This window comes from Sminthopsis crassicaudata, chromosome 3 (genome assembly GCF_048593235.1).
Source record: "Sminthopsis crassicaudata isolate SCR6 chromosome 3, ASM4859323v1, whole genome shotgun sequence".
In the NCBI taxonomy this organism is placed as follows: Eukaryota; Metazoa; Chordata; class Mammalia; order Dasyuromorphia; family Dasyuridae; genus Sminthopsis; species Sminthopsis crassicaudata.
The window spans coordinates 270331105-270353302 of NC_133619.1; the positions used below are offsets into that span (position 1 = coordinate 270331105).

A 22198-nucleotide genomic window follows, 5' to 3' on the forward strand; every position below is an offset into this window, starting at 1 on the left:
AGGAGTTAGAATGAAAAGAGAAAGTTAACAAGGAACAAATCTTTGTGGCAAATTTCAACTAATAGACTTGTAGCACTGATAGCACACACATGCACACACACACACAAACACAATTTATGGAACATAATACATAGAAAGAAGAGCCATTCTCTAATGGTCAAAGTTATGAAAAAGTAGTTTTCAAAAATAAAAAGATAAGCTATCAAACCTATCAAACAAAGATCATGCTTTAAAATGCTTTAAATCACTAATAATAAGAAAAATGTCCAGTAACATAATTCTGAGGATACACAGGATTGCTCTGCCTCTTGTCTTAATTCCAAGTTTTTTTTTTGGCTTTCTTTAGGATTTAGATCAAACCCTAGGCCTTCTGCACAAAGCCCTGATTTTTGGTACTTTTTCTCTGAAATTCTCTTCCACTTATTCTGCATATATCTTATATGTACATAATTGTTTGCATGTTACTTCCATATCCTTCCATTAGAATGTGAATTCCTTAAGGGCAAGGACTGTTTTTGCCTTTCTTTGTATGCCCTTTGCTAGACACTGTCATTATAATACATAATAAGCCCTTAACAAATGATTGTTTTAACAGACTGCCACAGAACCAGGAGAACAATTTATATGAATATTACATTGTAAAGGAAAGTAATTGTGAAAGACTTAAGAACTCTGATCAAATTAATGACCCATCTAGTCTCTAGAAAACATGATTTAATCTTACTTTTTCCTTCTTAAGCAGAGGTGATAGAATAAAGATCAAATATAAGACTGTCATTTTAAACATGGCCAATATGTGGATATTATAATTGTTTCTTATAAGGGATAATATAAGTGGAGAGGAAAGAAATGGAGTGATGACATAATACTAAAAAAAAAAAAAAAAAAAAAAAAAAAAAGGAGAGTGGGAAGAAAAGTATGTCAATCTATCTTAAAAAAAAAAAAAGAGCAGAGGAAGTTCAGAAGGGATATAGTTGTTTTAAGTACAGTGTTAAATTTAAACTTTACAATGTCAACTGGGTTGTATCCATGGGCTTATTTCTTCTAAGAAGACAGATTTGGGAACACAAAACTAAAGTTAGGTGGGCATATTGCAACATAGGCAATAAAGGCAAAATTTACAGTGGAGGTTGAATAATTGCACAGTGGTCTGATCAGGTTATCAAGACAAAAATCACAGCTCAAGGGTGGGGGTGAGGTAGTTGCACAATGGTCTTATCAGGACATCCCTGGACTGAGTCGTTTTTCAGAACTGAGAATTGATATGAATCAGACTGAGATTGTTATCTGGTGTAACTGGGAAGTTCTGAATTCAGTGTGCCAATAACAGAAATAACTTCTGATGCACTCAGCTTAAGGAATGCTCAGCTTTATCTCTTACTCAAACTGATTCTGATTCCCAAGTCAATCTGGTCTCTTTTGGATAGTAAAAGAGATAAACAAATCAAGGACATTTTCTCAAAAAACAATCAACTATAGGAACAAACCCACTTCTTTATATGGAGAAATGTTTGTAAAATGTTTCTTTTCTTTGTATAAGAAAATGTTTTGTTAAATTCATGGTGATAAAAAAGGCAAAATTTTAAAATTGTTCATACAATGTAATCCTATATAGGGAAATAGTCCTTTAGTAGAAGATTTCCAAATATTCTTGTTAGGAAAACTAGTGCTAGATTGAATCTTTGATATGCATACCAGAAAATAAGAGAAACATATAACTTTTTCATTTCAAAGGAACAATAATAAATCAACCTACAATCCTACAAAGAGGTGATAGACTCAAGGTTTAGAATGAAACTTTTTTTTTTTTTTTTTTTTTGTACATAGTCAATGTGAGAATTTGTTATGTTGGTCTATGTCTACTTGTTTTATAGATTCTCTTTTTCTTTTTTTTTAACGGTGGAGGAATGAAGGTGAGAAAGGAAAATCAGTTTTCATTAATTAACAAATTTAAGTTAATTTAAATTAAAATAAGAGAGTACCTAAATCATTAAAGCATTCTGTCCTCTATCTCTTAAAGTTTTTTACATTTCTCAATTTCAAGAGTTAATCTTTGCAGTATTACATCTCTATTTGGGTATTCCTATTATTACAAGTTTGCATCTTCATATATCAACATTTTCTTTAGAGTCCATTCTTCCCTCATTGGGGCTTCCAGTGTCTGGAAATAAAAAAAATCCCCAAATATGGGGGAATGGAGAACAGGGAAGGGAGTGATTTTACAGGAATACTTCTCCCAAAGGTTTTGGACTATGTCTAATCTTGAATGAAAAAGTGAATTTCATCTGTAAAAGTTATCTTTTTTCAAATCTTTAGTATGGACATATCTCAGAGATATTGTGGAGTCAGTTTCAAATTACCACAATAAAGTGGATATCTCAATAAAGTGAGTCACACTAATTTTTAGATTCTCAATACAAATAAAACTTATGTTTAGATTGTATTATAGTCTATTAAGTGTGCAATTAATTGTATCATGTCCAATGAGGTATTTACATTTTCTTCTTTTTTTCACTTTTTGGTTTTGTTTGACTCTTGATGTCTCATTGAGTCACTCATTTCCATTTGTCCAGTTCTAATTTTTAGTGAATTAGTTTCTTCAATTAGCTTTTTCACCTCCTTTTGCATTAGACCAAATGTACTTTTAAAGGAGTCATTTTGTTCAGTGGATTTTTTCCCCCTATTTCACCAATATTATTTTTTAAGGAGTTGTTCTCTTTTTCCATTTTGCCAATATTATTTTTTAAGGAGTTCTTTCCTTTTTCCATTTTGCCAAATTTATTCTTTAAGAAGTTGTTTTCTTCAGTATGTTTTTTTTCCCATTTTGCCAAATTTATTGTTTTCTTCAGTCAATTTTCTGTTTCCTTTTCTAAGCTAGTTTAAGCTTTCTCCCAACCTTTTACACTTCTATATAGCACTCATTTCTTTTTCCATTTTTCTTCTATTTTTCTTTTAAGATCCTTTTTGAACTCTTCCAAGAGAGCCTTTTGAGTTTATATTCCTCTCTGAGATCTCACCTGAAGGAATTTAGCCATTGTTTTCTCTTCTGGGTTTGTGTTCTGATCTTCCCCGTCTCCATAGTAGTTTTTCTATGGTCAAATCTTTTTTTCCTTTTTTGTTCATTTTTTAGAGTTGACTCTGCTCCTAGGGCTCAGGGGAAATTTATCCCAATCCCTTTTGCAGTGGGGCAGAGACCTCTCACTGCCTGTGCTAGGCTGAGGCTGGGACTGGGACTAATGTAGGCTTTCCCACTGCACTGGTAGGTCTGGCCAAGCTCTACTTGTTATGCTGGAGTTCAGAGACTCAAAATTTGCTTTCTATAATTGCATTGGAAGTCTCCCAGGTGGTCTGCTGATCCACTGGTCTTCTGAACCATGACAGAATAACTAATGTGGCTGTATTTTGGCTAAGAATCTGCTAGATTCCCTGAGCCCAGCCTGCCCATACCAGGCCTCCCTGCTCTGGGCTGTGTTCCTTCCTACCCGATAAGATAGACCTTTCCTGAAGAATTTCCAAGATATCTTAAGCTGGAAAATTGTTCTGCTCTGAATGTTTGTGAGTTCTGTCACTCCAAAATCTGTTCAGAGTGTTGATCTAGCGTTGATTCTGAGAGAAGCTGGGGAAAGCTCAGGCAAGGTCCTGTCTGCTCTACACCATCTTGGCTCTACCTCTGTGCAATTGCATCATGTCTAGAAAAATGATGTACATATTTTAATTTAAAAATACTTTATTGCCAAAAAATACTAATTATCTGAGGCTTCAATGAGTCGTAATGTTTTTGCTGGTAGAAGGCTTTGCATCAGGGTTGATGCTGGTTGCTGGTAGTTGCTGAAAGCTGGGATGGGCTTTGGTATTTCTTAAAATAAGACAGCACATTTTTTTTTTTTTTTTACTTCACACTTAGAGGTCATTGTAGGGTTATTAATTGACCTGATTTCAATATTGTTATATCTCAGGGAATAGAGAGGCCTAAGGAGAGGGAGAAATCAGGAACTACTGGTGGGTAAAGCAGTCAGAACACACATAATATATTTGTTGTACCCCAAAATAATAACAATGGTAACATCAAAGATCATAGATCACCCTAACGGATATAAAAAATAATGAAAAAATTTTAAATATTGAATTTCCAAAGTATGACACAGACATTTCACATGCTGTTAGAAAAGTGGTGCTATAAATATGTTTACATATATTGGATTTAACATATTTCAACATGGTTAGCATATATTGGATTACTTGCCATTTAGGGGAGGGAGTGAGGAGGAAGGGAAAATTTGGAACACAAGGTTTTACAAGGGTTAATGTTGAAAATTATCTATGCATATGTTTTGTAAATAAAAAAAAACTTTAATTAAAAAAAAAAGGAAAGAAAGAAAAGTGGTGCTGAGAGACTTGTTCAATAATCTGTCAAAAAAAAAGAGAGTATCTGTGAAGTACAATAAAATAAGGTATGTCTCTATTCCAGTATTTGTATTGTCTTGTCCATGGCAAATATTTTTTCTTCAGATTTCCCATTATCAGTTGTTGTTGCTATTCAATCATTTTCAGTTGTGTCTTTTGGGGAGTTTTCTTAGCAAAATGTTTTACCACTTCCTTCTCCACCTCAATTTACAGATAAGGAAACTGAGGCAAACAGCTCAGGGTCACTAACTAGTAGAATCAATAACAAATTCTTCAGCTTTTCTCATTTTCTGGAGACTAATTAGGATGTTTCCTAGCCATAGTTTGTGGTTTCTCAATGTTGTTTTCAGTCTTTTACCTCATTGGCCTTTATATTTCGAAGAAAACTTATCCTAAAAACTAATTCTGTTTCTTTGTGAGTTTGAAATCCTTAAAATCCTTGACTTCCTCACACTTATCCCTGTTGCAATATCTCTAATAGTCATTGTAGTATGCTTTTTAAGAGCAAAGACTGAGGTATTTTGGGGAGTATTATTTGTTTTTTAAAAACATGATATAAGATTAATGAAATTCCTTATTTAAATGCTATAAAATTCAGCCCTAAACTAAACTAAAGAGAGGGAAACCAGTTCAATTTGGTTCATCTAGTCAAACTTAGACTGAGTTCTTCTGGTGACAATAGAAAAACAATAACTGTCCAAAGTGAAACCCTGGCAGAACTATTGACTATTCCAAATGACTGACATATCTGTATATCATCATAGAAAATGAGCAGACAGAAAATGATTGGCTACCAACATGGGGCTTGTATGCTAATCAGCTACTGGGCCATCACTGTTAAAGCAAAGATAAAATCAATTACAAATTAGAAGAAAGAATTAAAATGAACAGATTATATGGCATGCAACAGCAGCTAGTCAGCATTGACAATAAGGGCTAAGCAGCAGTCAAGAAGACCTGAGTTCAAATTCAGCCTTGGAAACTTAGCTGTTTGATCTTCGGCAAGGTCTTTGACTTCTGTCTGCCTCAGTTTCCTCACCTGTAGAATGGAGATAATAATAATATTTGCCCAATAAGTTTGTTTTAAAGATCAAATAAGGTAAATTGTCTCTTAATGCACAGTGCCTGGAACACAGTAGGAACTTTATAAATATTTATTCCTCTCCTTTCCTCTTCCCTTCACAAAAAGAGATATTTCCAACCTGAATTATTTAAACATGCTGTTGATGCCAAAATATGGAAAATGGATAAATGTTCATATTAACTCAAACTTTCAGAATTTCTTAAGGAAATTTAAATAATGTGAATTTATTGTCACAATAAAAAGAACAAAAGAGCCTAGCAATTGCCATCATAAGCAAAAATTTGATCTTCTCACCAAGGGGAAAGTTGTAGCCATTAAGGGATTGTATAATACCAATTTGTATGTAAAATATTACTACATAAAATATCAGAAGATTATGAACATGCTTAGTGTGAGCATTTCATTTAAAAAAAAAAAAAGCACTGGCAAGAAAACATTTACAGAAAGCATGGTTCAACATTTTGTTCAAGGTTAATTAAGTCACATCACCATGAGAGTATTTAAGGTTAAAATCATGCCGCAAATGGGTCAAAATGAAAAGGTCTGTAAAGATTTCTATAACAAACCCTTCTTCATCACTGAGAGTGGAACTACCATATTGTAGTCTCCAACATCCTAATCTTTTCTAAGTGCTTCAAAAAGTAATGGAAATAGTTCACCTGTGTGCACACATTCACACACTTACACATCCTTAACCCCACAAAAATGGGAAGAGCAGCCAAGAAGAATTAACACATGAGATAAATATCTCATAGAGGATTTATTCAATCCTATAGCAACTTCATCTTTTTCAATAGTATTTTATTTTTTTCAAATACATAGTTTTCAACCTTCATTTCTGTAGGAATTTGTGTTCCAAACTTTCTTCTCCCTCCCTTCCTAACCTCCCTGCACCCCAACATAGCAAACAATCTGATATAGGTTAGACATGTGCAATTCTTCTAAACACATTTCCCTGTTTTTTGTGTTATACAAGAAAAATCAGACCAAAAGGGAAAAAAGTCATGAGAAAGAAAAAGCAAAAAAAAACCCAACAACAAAAAAGGTGAAAATACTATGCTTTGATCCACATTCAGTCTCCATAGTTCTCGCTCTGGATATAGATGTCATTTTCCATCCCAAGTCTATCAGAATTGTCCTGCATCATGGCATTGCTGAGAAGAGCTAAGTTTATCATAGATGATTGTCACACAATCTTGCTGTTATTGTGTACAATGTTCTTCTGGTTCTACTCACTTCACTCAGCATCAATTCATATAAGTCTCTCCAGGCTTTTCTGAAATCAGTCTGCTCATGATTTCTTATAAAACAATAATATCCCATTGCATTCATATACCATAACTTATTAAGCTATTCCCCAATTGATGGATATTCACTTAATTTCCAATTTTTTGCCACTACAAAAAGAGCTACAATAAATATTTTGCACATGTGGGTCCTTCTATACCCCTTTAAGGAATAAAAAAACAAATAGAGTGAGAAGATGAATCATTCTGACTCAAGGCCTCAGAATAAGTATGAAAAATCTTTGAAAGCCATTTGCTGAATAAAAGAACACTAGTTCTTCAGACTGCTACTTTGTTCTATTTGGCTGAGAGATTCTGTCACAATTTCTGGGGCCTTTAAAAAAGAATGAATTACCCGAAATCAAAAAGTTCTAAAGAGTGGAAGTAGCATCACTTTCCAGAACATTCCTGTAGAGGAAACTTTTGATGGGTGACAGGGAGTAGAGACTCAGTTTTGGCTTGGACTAGGTCTTCTTCCCTTCTATCATTTGGGCAGAAGGACCTCATGGGCTTCAAAGGGTCCAGAGGACTTCCCATTCTTCCATCTCTGGTCAAATGTGCTAAAGAAGTGTCCATACTGAGATCTTATGGATACTGATTCCTCTTGCTTAAGAGCAGCTTTTTGATTACCACATGAAGGGAAAAAATGATTTCCAACAGTCAGTAGCTCTAACTTATTCCTTTATCATATGTGTTCTCTAATCTTGGGCCCATTTTCCCTTGGATTCTACATCTGTATCTGTTTGTTATAAGTATATAGATATTATACATCTCTAGCTATACCAAAATAGATATATAAGTATATAGACAGATAATAGAAAAAAAAGATAGATATAAATACATGAATAGATAGATTAGATAATCCAGAGATGGATGGATGGATGGATGGATGGATAGATAATAGATTAGATCGATAGATAATAGATAGAAATGTAGATAGATAGATATAGTTATATGGATAGATAGATTAGATAATTCATAGATGGATGGATGGATGGATGGATGGATGGATAGATAATAGATTAGATCGATAGATAGATGTTAAATAGTTGGATGGCCAGATGATAGATTAGATATATAGATGATCGATAGATAAGATCTTGGGGCAAAAGTGAATTTGGGCAGGACTATTTTCACATGGATTAGGGGCAGGAGATTAAGAGATTGCACCACTCTTTATTGTTAATTCCCTCAGTCTCATCTAATATTCTTCCATGCTGTAGCTCCTTTCTACCTATTTTGAATTCCCCAGGGCTGTTTCCCTTTTAAAGGACATTGTGAATTGCTTTTATTCCTACCCCACCCCCACCCTCTACCTTCATACATATAAAAAAACCTTTATGCTCTTACTAAAAAAATTAAGAGCAAATGACTCATATTAATAGTAAAAGATATAATCAAACAGTATAGCAAATTAAGTAACAATGTAGGCTCCTAATTATTAACATAATTTTTTCAGTGCGAATAATGTGATAGACTATGCTTCATTATTTTTTTTAAACCTTAGCTTAGCACTTTACCAGCTAAATCAGAAATTCAAAGGTTTAAAGTTTAGTTTATTTTGAGCCTTGACATTAATACCTATCATAACTAGACAAGATACATTCCAAAGATACATAGAGACAAATAGGAGAAGTGTATCACTAGGAAAGCTTAATAAATTAGTATAATCTTATCCACTAATTATGTAAAGGCTTTTTTAAAAAAATCAAACAATTAATTTTTTACATTCCCTGATGTTAATTATTTTTTCTTGCAAACCAATTGAAACAATTTTTATGTTTTTAACAAATTGGCTCAAAACTCACTGAAACTCTTTATTTGGAAGATTTTTTTAAACAAGTCAAAAAATTTTGATTCCAACATTTTAAATGTACAAATATAAGGTTTTTAAAAAAGATAATAAACTTACATAATTTTTGATAATGAAAGTTTAGTTTTGAAATATTCTGCTAATGGTAATAGTTTCATACTTGTTGTTTAGTCCTGTCTGATTCTTTGTGACCCTGTATGGGGTCTTGGCAAAGATAATGGAATGGTTTGCCAGTACCTTCTCCAGCTCATTTTAGATATAAGGAAACTGAGGCAAACAGGGTTAAGAGATTTTCCTGGAATCACACAGTTACTAAGAATGTGAGGCTAGATTTGAAATCAGGAAGATGACTCTTCCTGACTACAGGCCCAGAACTCTATTCATGGCACAACCTAGCTGCCCAATAATGTCATACTATCCTTGACTATATCTCAAAGGACAGTGTATATTTAGGGCAAAGTTTATGGTGAATGATTAAAGGTTATGTAAATCCCTAATTCAAATTATCTTCTAGATAATTTTGAATTTTTTGACTGACTTGTCAGGTCCTGTTAGATTTTCATTGTTTTTTATCTTATAACATAGATGATGAAGAGTTCATACTCAGAATAGGAAAAATTGTCAGCTTGCTTTCTGGTCATTTGTTTGTCCTTATATGATTAGTCTTATCTTCATTCTATGATTTCTTTGCGGAATATTATAAGCCATTTGTCTATTTTGTGAGGGTGAGTTTAGCTAAATTTAGATGATATAATCTATAACTTCCTAACCAATCACACATCAACTGCAATGCACCTCAATATGTTAAAAGGAAATGAATGAGAGATAAGGTCAATATCTTCGTGTAAGGGGCCTTTAAATGGGTGCCACAGCAAATCGGGAGATTGAATGGTCCGGAAGTAATTTCTGTGGATATTAGGACTGCCCTTGGGTGGGATCCTGGCCATATTGAGATAGCTTCGTAATGGGTGACTCTCTCGCTGATTGGCTGTGTGTGTGACCTCACAGGCCCTATGTAAGCCCACTGCAGGCAGCAATCGCCCTCTTTAACCTGGCGTTCTTCACCCTGGCTTCCTAGCCTGGGTGGCCAAGCCAAGATGGATAGCCAAAAGAGGTAAAGGTTTTGGTAGTGAACACGTGGGTCTTCTGACCAGGTGTTCACTCGGCAACCAACAAGTCAGGGCATTATGTGAGTAGGTATAATAAAGGCTTTTAAGATTATGTGCGCTACCGGTTATTAAGCTATAGATTCAAGAGATTGTGGCCAGAGACCTTTGAAGGCCTCAGAGGAGGCGAGCCGGGTAGAGTTCACACTGCAAAGGACAGTGGTGGGTCTAGGACAGACTAGTAATTGTAACTGCCAGGAGAGCACGTTATATCTTCACATTATAGAACTCTTACTTTTCCCTCAGAATTACCTCACACATTATACAGGGCATATGGCTACTTGACATCCAGAGGAAAGGCTCCAGTTTCAAACCATATATTAAATATGCGAAAGTTTCCTCTATCCCCATTCATTATCCCCCAGATTACCTTTTGAATTCCCTGGGCCTGCATTCTATTCTCTGGAATAGTGACTGGTAGTTGATCTCCCTACTACAACAATAAACACTGTCCACTTTTTGGTTGGAAGATATTCAGTTACGTATATATTACATTTCCCACCCAATTCCACACCTCTTCTAAGCTCCCTTCCTCCCTCCCCCCCCCCTCTCTGTGTCTCTGTCTGTCTCTTTTTCTCTGTGTCTCTGTCTGTCTCTCTTTCTCTATGTCTCTGTCTCTTTCTCTGTCTCAATCTCTTTGTGGCAGTCTCTCACTTTTTCTCTGTCTCTGTCTCTCTCTCTGTCTCTCTGCCTCTCTCTCTCTTTTGGGGTTAAGTGATTTGCCCAGAATCACATAGCTACTAAGTATCAGAGGCTGGGTTTAAACTCTTCTAACTTCTCTGTGCTGAGGAGGACACTTCTATCTTTCTAGTCTCCCAAATTCTTATCCTCCTAATTGTGCCTATTTTTCAATCATTAGAAACCACTTTCTCCAAGTCACCAATGATATTTTAATTGACAAATCTAATGATCTTTTTTTCAATCTTCATCCCTCTGAATCTCTCTACATATTGGATACTACTACTGATTATCTTCTCTTCCTAGGTACTTATTCTTCTTCCTCTCTGGACAGTCCTGACATTCAGTGGTTCTTCTACCTACATGATCATTCCCTCTTACTCTATTTTGCTATATCACCACAGATATCCCACTTCTAAACTTGAATATTCCCCAAGGCACTGTCAAGAATATTCTTTTCTCCATGTCCAATGACTCATTTGGTGACTATTTCAGCCCCCAAAGTTTCAATGATTCTGCCAGCTCACAGCTATTTACTCGATTCTCATCTCTCTTCTGAATCTAGTCCTACTTCATCAAATTGCCTATTACACATTTCAGATTTGATGTTCCACAAGCATCTCAAAGTCAACATGTCTAACAGTGAACTTATTACCTCTTTCCCATACTTATTTTTCTTCCAAGATACCCTCTTTTCTGTCAAAAGTATCCCTGTCCATCTAGTCAGCCAGATTTGGAAACTTGGAATAATATTTGACTTCTTACTTTCCTTTATCCCACATATCTAATTAGCTACCAAATTATGTCATTTCTTCTTCCACAATAGTTCTCTTATCTGTCCCCTTCTCTCTACTCAAATAGATGCCATCCTGGTTCAGGTTCTTAGTACTTCTCACTTAGACTATTACACTAACCTCCTGATTTTTTTAGTCAAATCAAGTTTCTTCCTTCTTCAATCCATCCTAATTATAAACTGCCAGAGTGATTTTCCTCAAGGGAAAGCAGCACGTCTAACTACATTACATCCTTATTCAGCAAATTGCAGCAACTCCCAATCAACTCTAGAATCAAATACTATTTTATCTGCAGTCCACCTTTTAAAATGTTCTGTTTTGGTACTATTTTTATCGTGTAATATGAAAAGTTTGAGAGACATGATTCCTGAATAATTGATCATTTTATTAATTATGACTAGCAAATAATAAAGGGATGGTCATTTGGCCATCTCTTGTAAACCCATCAAAACATAATAGGCCTCTATATTTTTTTATGCCCTTGGAAAAGTGGGTGTTCCTGGCAGGCAGCAATCAACTCTGATCAATTAACAATTTATGAAAGAATGAATATTAAAATGAGAGAGAGGTTTATTCTAACATAGGGTTGGGGGAAACATAATTCTAATCATTCAGAACTTTATACAGAGACGTATTTCTTGCTAACTACCCCAGACTAGGGCAATATAGACAAAAGGGGAAATTTACTTCCACTCAGACTTGTCTTAACCAAAACATAATGGGCTGGAATTCACCAATTCATCTAGACTAGAATTTCTGTACCTTTTGATCAGATCTAAGTTTTCCCAGTTAGATAAGTTTTACACAAGATTTTATCTCATCATTAGTCCTGACTTCAAAGACTAGTTGAATAATCTACAGGAGGTGATTTCTGAATGAGAAAATAGAAAGGAGAAAAAGTTTAATCTTAATTCAATAATTGTTTTTTAATATGAGAAAAATATTCAATTCTCTCAGTTGTATACATAACAATATATAATAATATATAATACAATAAACATAATGCATAATCATTTGGAAAATGTTGCTTTGGGCAACTCTCTGACACTGTAACTTTCTGAGAAGGTGCTAATCTGTCTTGGTAGAGTGAGTTTCTGGAAATCCCCTTATCCTAATCAAATGGCAAATCAGTCTCTATCCTTATTTGTATATAAATATATATGTAAATTATGTACTTCAGCTATTAGAATTATTTGAATAAGAGGTAAGACTCATTTTTGTCTTTATATCCACAATACTTGGCACATATTTTGTACTTAAATGTTTGTTGATTTATTGATTTTTGGAAAGAAAGAACATCTATAGGCTGTAGGGGAAGATTAAAAATATCCTAAAGAAACAAAGGAGAGAAGAGCAAAAATAAGTGAAGGTATTTCCTGAAATCAGCTGTGTCAGATAAAGGTCATACAAAAAAGTGGGAAGTAGAGGAGAAGTAAACTTCTGAACCACACTTTTACCAGAGTTTAACAAAGAAAGAATTTTAAAATTTACTTAAAGTAAAAGTAGAATCAAAAGTTCTGGGCTAGAAAGAAAAGAATAGGGCATGTGGGTGTGCATGTGGAGATGGGAATCAGATTGTTCCAAATAAAGCAAGCTATGGACAAATTGTGCTCATTTTTAAAAAAGAGTTCAACCTATGATAAACTTTGCCATGGGGGCTTCATTATGGAGTTGAAGAACATGCTGGATATCACTGTGAGGCCACTGAAGCTAGCGTATGGGTGAAGATTCAACCTACAAATTCTTTAAAGTTATTCTTTAAGGCTATTCCTTAAAGCTCTCCAAAGAAACTCACCCAACATTCAATGGATTAGCAAAGCAGTGCACATACATACAGAGAGATGAGTGAGCTAATGTCTGAAGTAGGAAAAACTATGGCTTGTAAAGGGTCAAAGGCTCAATTCTACTGTTCAGTTGTTCAGTCATTTTTCAGTCGTGTCTGACTCTTCATGACCCCATACATTTTCCATAGAGCATCTACCCAGCACGCTAGAAATCTTGCTTTGTTCGTTTGTTATTGTTGTGTTGTTCAGTTGTGACCCCATTTGGGGTTTTCTTGCAGAGATACTGGAGTGGCTTGCCATTTCCTTCTCTAGCTCATTTTTATTGATTAGGAAACTGAGGCACACAGAGTTAAGTGAATTGCTCAGGATCACATGGCTAATAAGTGGCTGAGGTCAGTTGTGAACTCAGGAAAGGCAGTATTCCTGATTCTAAGCTCAACATTCTATCCAATGCACTATCCAGCTGCTCTAATTCTACTCTATTATTGATGAATCTTGCCATGCTGCCTGCAGAAGGTTTAATACACTTGCAGAATGTTTAATGCACTTATCATTACCTCAAGTACAAATTACATTTTTAAAGTTAAAGTTTAATAGACAAAATTTAGGATAATGGAAAACCAAAGAAACTGAACATAGTGCACTGGACTGAAAACTGCCATCAGGATAAGTAAGACTTGTGTTCAAACTCTGCCTCAGATTGTGTTATCTGAATAAATCATTTAACCTGTGAATGCCTACAGGCAACTCTCTAAAACTATAAATAATGGAGCAATGGCCAATCTGCTTGAGGGGAATTGTGAAATGCTCCTCATTGGGAGTTCCCTGTAGCAATTAAATCACATCCAATTTTTTTTTTTTTTTTCTTTTTGCTGAGGCAATTGGAGTTAAGTGACTTGCCCAGGATCATACAGCCTGGAAGTGTTAAATATCTGAGGCTGGATTTGAATTCAGGTCTTCCTGACTTCAGGGCTGGGGCTCTATTCACTGCACCATCAAGCTGCCCCTCCTTCCCCACCCCCAATTTTAAAAACAGGATTTGATGAAGAGATAAAGGAAAGGGAACAAGCATTTATATGGTACCTAATGATGGGGGTGAATAAAGATCCCAATTCTATGGTAGCTGGATAGGTCATAGGGAGGAGCATTAACAGGAGAGGGCTTGAATTACTATCCAACCTACTCCAGGGAAGAGTACTAACAGCATTAGCTCATCCTTTAGCTGATATTTTGTTATTTTAAAATAGCCTTTATTGTAGTAGGTCCTCCTTAAATTCCTTGTTGAATTCCTTGAATTGACAAAATGATGAGTTTACAGTTACTGTATCCAATCAGAAAGACAACTAGATGTCAATCCTCGAGGTTATTTTTCTTCTATAAAAGAACTTAATGGCACCCCACTTCTTTGTTAATTTCTTTAGGATATTAGGATGCCCCTCTTATGGCATTGTGGGTTTATCAGGAACTGCCCATCTTATGACAGCATCTCTAGGAATTTAGCCTGTCTTAATGGCATTTTCCTTTTTGTTAATGGAGAGTTCCATTAGAGAATTTAGTCCAGGTCTTTCCCTTTGTTATTAGCTAACTGCCCTTTTGCAACTTAGCCTGCCAATCAATGACATAATAAATTTTTTTTTCCTTTTTGATTTGGAGGTGATCTAAGCCTACAAATTCTTTTGAGATACCTTGCAAAACCAACCTGAAAACCCAATGTATTTTTGGATTCAACCTACCATATTCTTAACTTTCAGGGGCCCATATGGGCCATATGGTGAGCCTTGGAACCCCAGTATATTTGGAGGGTTCAGCACTTCTGCACTCTCGTACTCCATCACTAAAATGAAACAGGCACCATGGTTGAGTGATTTATGATGTGGAGTTTGTCACCAAATGATGGCAGGCACCAAAAACTGTGGTTCAGTCATGTGAAGAATTCACAATGGCCATTTTCTTTGGCAAAAGATAGATTTATTTAGGGAAGAAATTACAGACAAAATGAAGGGATACAGTAGACATCGGGAATGGTAAATATAAAATAGAGTTGAGAGAGCATATGGCAGATAAGTTCCTTAGTGGAACTCACAATTACTCAGAAGAAAGGGAGCACCCATGAGGTTGGATCACATGCCCTTAGCTGGCAGGCTAAATCCTGAAAGGAACTTAGGACTCTCAAAGAGTCATTTAGCTGTAAGGAAGAAAAGTGGGGTTGGGAAGTAGAGTGGAGTTAGGGGAAATACCACAAGGCAGAGTGCCCAAGATGGCTGACCTAAAAGAAGATAGCAGCCATGGGATGGCTCACAAGTAGATTTTATAGGGAAAATATAACCTCTGGGGCAAGATTGGGATTTCTATAAAGGAATCTGAAATAACTTTGATCACTTCCCCAAAGGGTGGGACCATGGAGCTAAACTGATGTCTGCGTCTTCTCCCTGCCTGCCTCAGGGTTCAATTTTTATCAGTTCCTCTGCTAACCACATCTAACATTGAAGACCTCATCAGTAAGTGTTCTCCAAATATAATTGATAAATTATCTCACTTGGATCTCATTTGATCTGCACAATCACACTGTAAGGTGGGGGTGTTATTGTTTATTCTCCCCATCTTAAAGTTGAGGAAAACTGAGGTAAACAAAGGCTAAGTAACTTTCATACAATCAATAAGTGTCCAAGACTGGATTTGAACTCAGGCCTTCCTGACTCCAAGTTCTATCCATAGCTTCACCTAATTGACTCAAAAAACAAACACAATAATTGTAATCTTAAATATTATTGGCTAAATTTACCCATAAAACAGATAAGTTGCAAAGTGCATTGGAAAACCAAAAAGATTATACAAATGATAAAACTAAAGGGAGGTTCTTTGAATGACCTTAAATAATTGATAAAACTTTAGCCAACATGATTCAAAGAGAGAAATCAGTTAAAAGATGAAATCACAACAAATCCAGAAAAAAATTAAAAAATAATTACCAGAATTTACTAGATCAATTTTATGCCAACAAAACTAGGATTTTTTTTTTATTATTCATTTTTCCAAATTATCCCCTCCCTCCCTCCACTCCCTCCCCCCGATGACAGGTAATCACATACATTTTCCATGTGTTACAATATAACCTAGATACAATATATGTGTGTAAATGCCATTTTCTTGTTGCACATTAATTATTAGATTCCGAAGGTATAAGTAACCTGGGTAGATAGACAGTAGTGCTAACAATTTACATTCACATCCCAGTGTTCCTTCTCTGGGTGTAGTTGTTTCTGTCCATCATTGATCAACTGGAAGTGAGCTGGATCTTCTTTATGTTGAAGATATCCACTTCCATCAGAATACATCTTCATACAGTATTGAAGTGTACAGTGGTCTTCTGGTTCTACTCATTTCACTCAGCATCAGTTGATGTAAGTCTCTCCAAGCCTCTCTGTATTCCTCCTGCTGGTCATTTCTTATAGAGCAATAATATTCCATAACCTTCATATACCATAATTTACCCAACCATTCTCCAATTGATGGGCATCGATTCAACATCCAGTTTCTATCTACAACAAAAAGAGCTGCCACAAACACAAAACTAGGATTTTAAAATAAATATAAAATTACCTACAAAATAATAGAAATTAGAAACTGGACCTATAATTTCATTAATAAAGGAAACCACCCTGGTAAGGACTCTTAATACTTTCTCTCCAATAGAGCTGCCCACAGCAGAAGTATCAAGCACCTGACCTATGGACCTCCATCACTCCCTAGGGTAGCCAGAACCAGATTATAATGTAATTGGGAAATTTTTAACAAAATTAGTAAAAGACAATACAAGGCCTAGAGCACAAAGAAATTGCTCAGGGTTTTATGGATAGTAAATGTCAGATGTGGAAATGGAACTTGGATTTTCCTTGTTCTAAGACTAACCATAATGCAATTCTCCAGAGAATTTAGTTATACAAAGTTTTGTAATCTATTAATATATATATATGATATGCATATATTATATATAGTTACATAAAGAACAACTCACAAAAGGCTTATTTGAATGACTCATATATGGGGGGTTGTTTTACTGCTACAATATTGATTCACAAACAAATTAAATTGTTTAGGAAATCCTCAAAAACAAATCAGAAAAGAAAAAAGGAAAAATTAATCGCTTCAATAAATTTGTAGGCTACAAGATAAAATCACAAAAATTAGCCAGAATTTGTATAGTGTGTATGCATGTATAAATATATACACAGATACATATAGATATACATATACATGGATATGGATATACATGATCATGTATACATAAACACATGTATTTGTGTATGTGTAGTGTGTAATAAGCTAGGTGGCACCATAGTGCACAGCTCTGGAGTCAGGAAGACTTATCTCGCTATTTGTGTGACCTTGAGCAAGTCACTTTATCCTGTGTGTTTCAGTTTTCTCATCTGTAAAATGAACTTGAGAAGAAAATGTCAAACTGCTTCAGTATTTTTTGCTAAGAAACTCCTCAATGGGTCATGAAGAGTTGAGACTGAAAATAATTCAGCTAAAATACATACACACATATAACCAATAATAGAAAAGAAAGATTCAAGAATAACTACAAAATACACAAAATATTTGAGAGTCATTCTAACAAGGAACATTTATTATTTTTATAGATATAATAAAATAATACTACTTAAGAAGTAAGAAACAATTCAAGTAGCTGAAGAAATATTCACTAGACATGACATTAGATCTTACTAACATAACCAAAATAAATATATAGATTTTATGCTAAACATAAAATAACAAAATTGATTTATATGAATAAAATGTCTAGAAAATCATAGGAAATAATGCAAAATGTAGAAATGAAAGAGAAATAAATTTAATTTAATGATCCACTGTTCAAGAAACCTGAAAACATAAATAAGCTAGGAAAAAAACTCCTTATCTAACAAGAACTGCTAGGAAAACTGGAAAATAGTCTTCTGGAAATAAAATTTAGACCACCGCTTACATCATATTCCATAATAAGTTCAAAATGGATATTTGGCTTTAATATTAAAGATCATACTATTAAAATATTAGAAAAAAAGATGATCATATGCTTCTCCTAGTTCTAGAATTCTTAATCAAGGGATAATGGCAATTATGAAAAATAGGTAAATTCAATAGCAAAACAAAAAAGCTTTTGTATGAACAAAATGAATAAAGCTAAGATAAAAAAGGAAGTAGTTGACTGGGGGAGAAAAAAAAATCTTTGTATTAAATATCCCTGAGATATATGGGCAACTAGCAGAAATAAATAAGACCAAAATTCATTCCTCAGTAAATAAGTGATCAAAGAATATGAACAATCAGAATCACAAACTATTAATAGTCATGAAAGAATGCCCCAAAATACTAAGATAAGAGAAATGCAAATTTTTAAAAACCTGACATTTCACCTCACTTTCAGAAAACTGACAAAAATGACAAATATGGAAATAAGCAATATTGAAAGGGTTACAGAAATATTCACATGCTAATGCATTATTGATGAAGCTGTGAACTGATGCAACATTCAAGAAAACAATTTGGAATTATGCAAAGAAATGAATAAAATATACTTTTTAGGTTCTTATAGAATGAGAATACTTGTAGTGGCACTTTTTATAGTAGCAAAGTCCTGGAAACAAAGTATATGACAACAATTGAGGAATGGTTAAATAAATTATGGTATATGAATGTGCCAGGAGAAATAATAGATATGATGAATACAGAGAAGCATGGAAAGATTTATATGAACTGATATAAAATGAACTTAGCAGAACCAGGAAAACAGCATACACAATGAATATCACAATGTAAATAGAAAGAATCAGAATATTAAAACAATCAAAATTGACTGTTGTGATATTAGAATGATCAACGAAGCCCCTTTTTTTATTTGTATGGTTTTTTTTCCTTCTCATGCTTTTTTCCCTTTTGGTCTGATTTTTCTTGCACAGCATGACAAATATGGAAATTTGTTTAAAAGAATTGCACTTATTTAACCTATATTTCATTGCTTGCTGTCTTGGGAGGGAAGGAGATAAGAAAGGGAGGGAGAAAAATTTGCAACACTAAATCTTACAGAAAGGAATATTGAAAACTCTGTGTGTATTTAGAAAAAATAAAATTCTATTGAGATAAAAAAAGAGAGAGGTTAATTGACTTGCCTGGGATCACATTGATAATAATTAATATTAACTTTACTTAACTATTTTAATATGTTACAAGAGATTTCTTAGAAGTTAGCAGTGATTTTCAAATATTTATAATGTAAAAATAAAACATATCCATAAAAACTCTGAGAAAAGAATGGGAACAGATAGATGATGCAGTGGATACAGTACTGATGCTGAAGTCAGGAGTTCAAATTCAGCCTCATACTTAATACTTGCTAACTGTGTGACCTTGGACAAGTCACTTAACCCCATTGCCTCTCCCATCCTCCCAAGTTTTTTTAAATTAAAAAAAAAAAAAGTCTTCCTGATTCAAGGTCAAATATTCTATATCTCCCTTTGATTGTTAGAAGGAAAGAAAGAAAGAGATAGAAAAAGAAAGATTCCTCTTTTGAGTTAAAAAGTCACCTCAGAAACTTAGTACATGTGTGACCCTGGGCAAGTCACAACTCTGTTTGCCTCAATTGACCCTCAAAGAAAAGATATGAAAAGTCCCATCCCTCCCTATTTCTTTGCAGAGGTAGGGGACCAGAAACATTGAATACTACATATAAACTTAAGACTTTTTTGATGTATTCATTAATTTTATGAACCTTTTTTAAAAATTTATTTTAAGAGCTTTCTTGTAAATGGTGGGAAATGTAGGTAATGTAAGAACAAAAGATATTAATAATTGCTCAAAGAAAGTTGGGTGATAAGATTGCAATATTTGTAACCCAGTTATAGTGGTCTCTGTTCCAGCCATAGACATATAACTATCCTCACAATCACCTACATGGGTATTTCAATTTACAGGGTCTGCCTAGCCCATTGCTACGATGTCCCTCACAAAGGCTCTTAGATCGCATTGTCCGGAGATATGCTGAAGTGGCAGATGCTGGCAGTGTCTTCATGGATCATTTTGCTGAGCGGGACAAATTGCGCCTTCTCTATACCCTTTCCATCAATACCCATCCCATCTTGTTACAGGTAAGTTTCTCTGCAGCCAGAATGCTCCAAATGCTTATATTGCATAAGGTAAAGAATTCAAATTCAAGTAATATGAAATCTATGCAATCAACAAACTGATAATTCAAGACTTGATTCTGTAGCGTTTAAAAGTTTCCAAGATATCGTATAAATGCTCACATTAAAATTTAACATGGATCTCCTAGATGCACAAATCAAGAAGTCTTGTACATTCTTACCAAATGCCCCAAAGAGAATCATTTTTTTGAGTTGGCATTTGAGTTGGCAAAGTAAAGTACAATCTACATTACTTTGCCAACTCAAATGCTTTTCCTTTCTTCTTTTCTTTCTTTTCTTTCTCTCTTTTTTCTTCCTTCCTTCCTTTTCTTACTTTTCTCCCTCTCTTCTTTCCTCCCTTCTTTCTCTTTCCTCTTTTCTCCCTTTTTTCTCTTTCCTCCCTCCCTCCTTCCTTCCTTCCCTCCTTCCTTCCTTCCTTCCTTCCTTCCTTCCTTCCTTCCTTCCTTCCTTCCTTCCTTCCTTCCTTCCTTCCTTCCTTCCTTCCTTCCTTTCTTTCTTTCTTTCTTTCTTTCTTTCTTTCTTTCTTTCTTTCTTTCTTTCTTTCTTTCTTTCTTTCTTTCTTTCTTCCTTCCTTTCCTTTCCTTTTTTCTTTCTTTCTTTCTCTTTCTTTCTTTCTTTCTTTCTTTCTTTCTTTCTTTCTTTCTTTCTTTCTTTCTTTCTTTCTTTCTTTCTTTCTTTCTTTCTTTCTTTCTTTCTTTCTTTCTTTCTTCCTTCCTTCTTTCTTTTCCTTCTTTTTTCTTTCTTTCTCATTCTTTCTTCTTTCCTTCCTTCCTTCCTTCCTTTCTTCCTTCCTTCCTTCGTTCCTTCCTTCCTTCTTTCTTTTGTTTTTTCCTTTGTTTCTTTCCCTTTTTCCTTCCAACAATCAAAATCAGACAAGTGGCACAATGTATAGAATATTGAGCCTGAAAACAGGAAAACTACTCTTCCTGGGTTCAAAAATGACCTCAGATTCTTTGAAACTATGTGACCCTGAGGGAATCCCTTAACCCTGTTTATCTCAGTTTCCTCATCTGTAAAATGAGATGAAAAAGATGTCAAACTATTATTCCAATATATCTGCCAAGAAAACCCCAAATGACATTGCAAAAAGTTAGACATGAATGAAACAATTGAACAATAACAATCACCAATCATACCAGGTTCTTGTATTTATCCACTTTTTTTCAGTAAGTGTGTGAGCACAAAGAGAAAAGGCAGTATGCAGTAAGGTACAGTAGAAGGAATTCTGGATTTAAAGTCAAGGTATATAGGTTCTAATCCCCACTCTGCCATTTCCTTCCCTCCTGTGTGACCTTAGATACATCGTTTTAGTTCTCTGGGCCTATGTTCTTCACTTACTAAAGGAATAGTTGACTCCAAAAGTCTCTATAGTGTTTAAGTCTATAATACTAGAAAAAACACCATAGAAAAAACACCTCTTTGCTTCTCAGACTTCCAGCATGAATGTGGGCCCTCAACATAGTGAAGTCTTGATATATTTGGCAAAATATTCATTTCCATACTTGAGAGTCAAGTATAAGAGTGGCATAAAACCCAAACTATAAAGGAAGAGATTGCATCCTATTTTAAGACAAAATTTTCAATTTGCACTTTAAGTGAGTGATTAAAAAAAAAAAAAAGCCGGGGGTCTGTGAGCAGCAGCCCTTAAGTCATATGACTAAAGCTTTTTTTTTTTTTTTTTTGGTTCACTGCTAGTCTTGGCAGAATGCAAATTCAGAGTCAACTACATAGGCTGAATTTGGAGGTCCAGGAATAGCGACACAGACATCACTTTTTACTGTCCTTCAAAGTTATTTTAAGGTTACCAATTTAGATACATTTACCCAAAAAGCAGCCTATATTAGAAGTCCTATACCTAGGCTATACACTTAATCTATGGAGAATACTTTGCTTCAGACCATCATACCTCACTCCACATCCATCTATTTCTCATTTCATTCTTGGCTGGCCATAACAACTCATCATCCCTGTTGCTGTCATGTAGTGA

General features: G+C 34.7%; 1 protein-coding gene across 2 annotated transcripts in view; it reads left to right on the forward strand.

The window, feature by feature from the left end:
* Window positions 1-22198, forward strand: part of DIPK2B (divergent protein kinase domain 2B) — a 102570-nt gene that overhangs the window by 64317 nt on the left and 16055 nt on the right. For both annotated transcript variants that reach the window (XM_074300797.1, XM_074300798.1), the window contains exon 4: window positions 19981-20154. In XM_074300797.1, the coding sequence (XP_074156898.1) occupies window positions 19981-20154 (174 nt within the window). The remainder of the gene's footprint in view (window positions 1-19980; window positions 20155-22198) is intronic.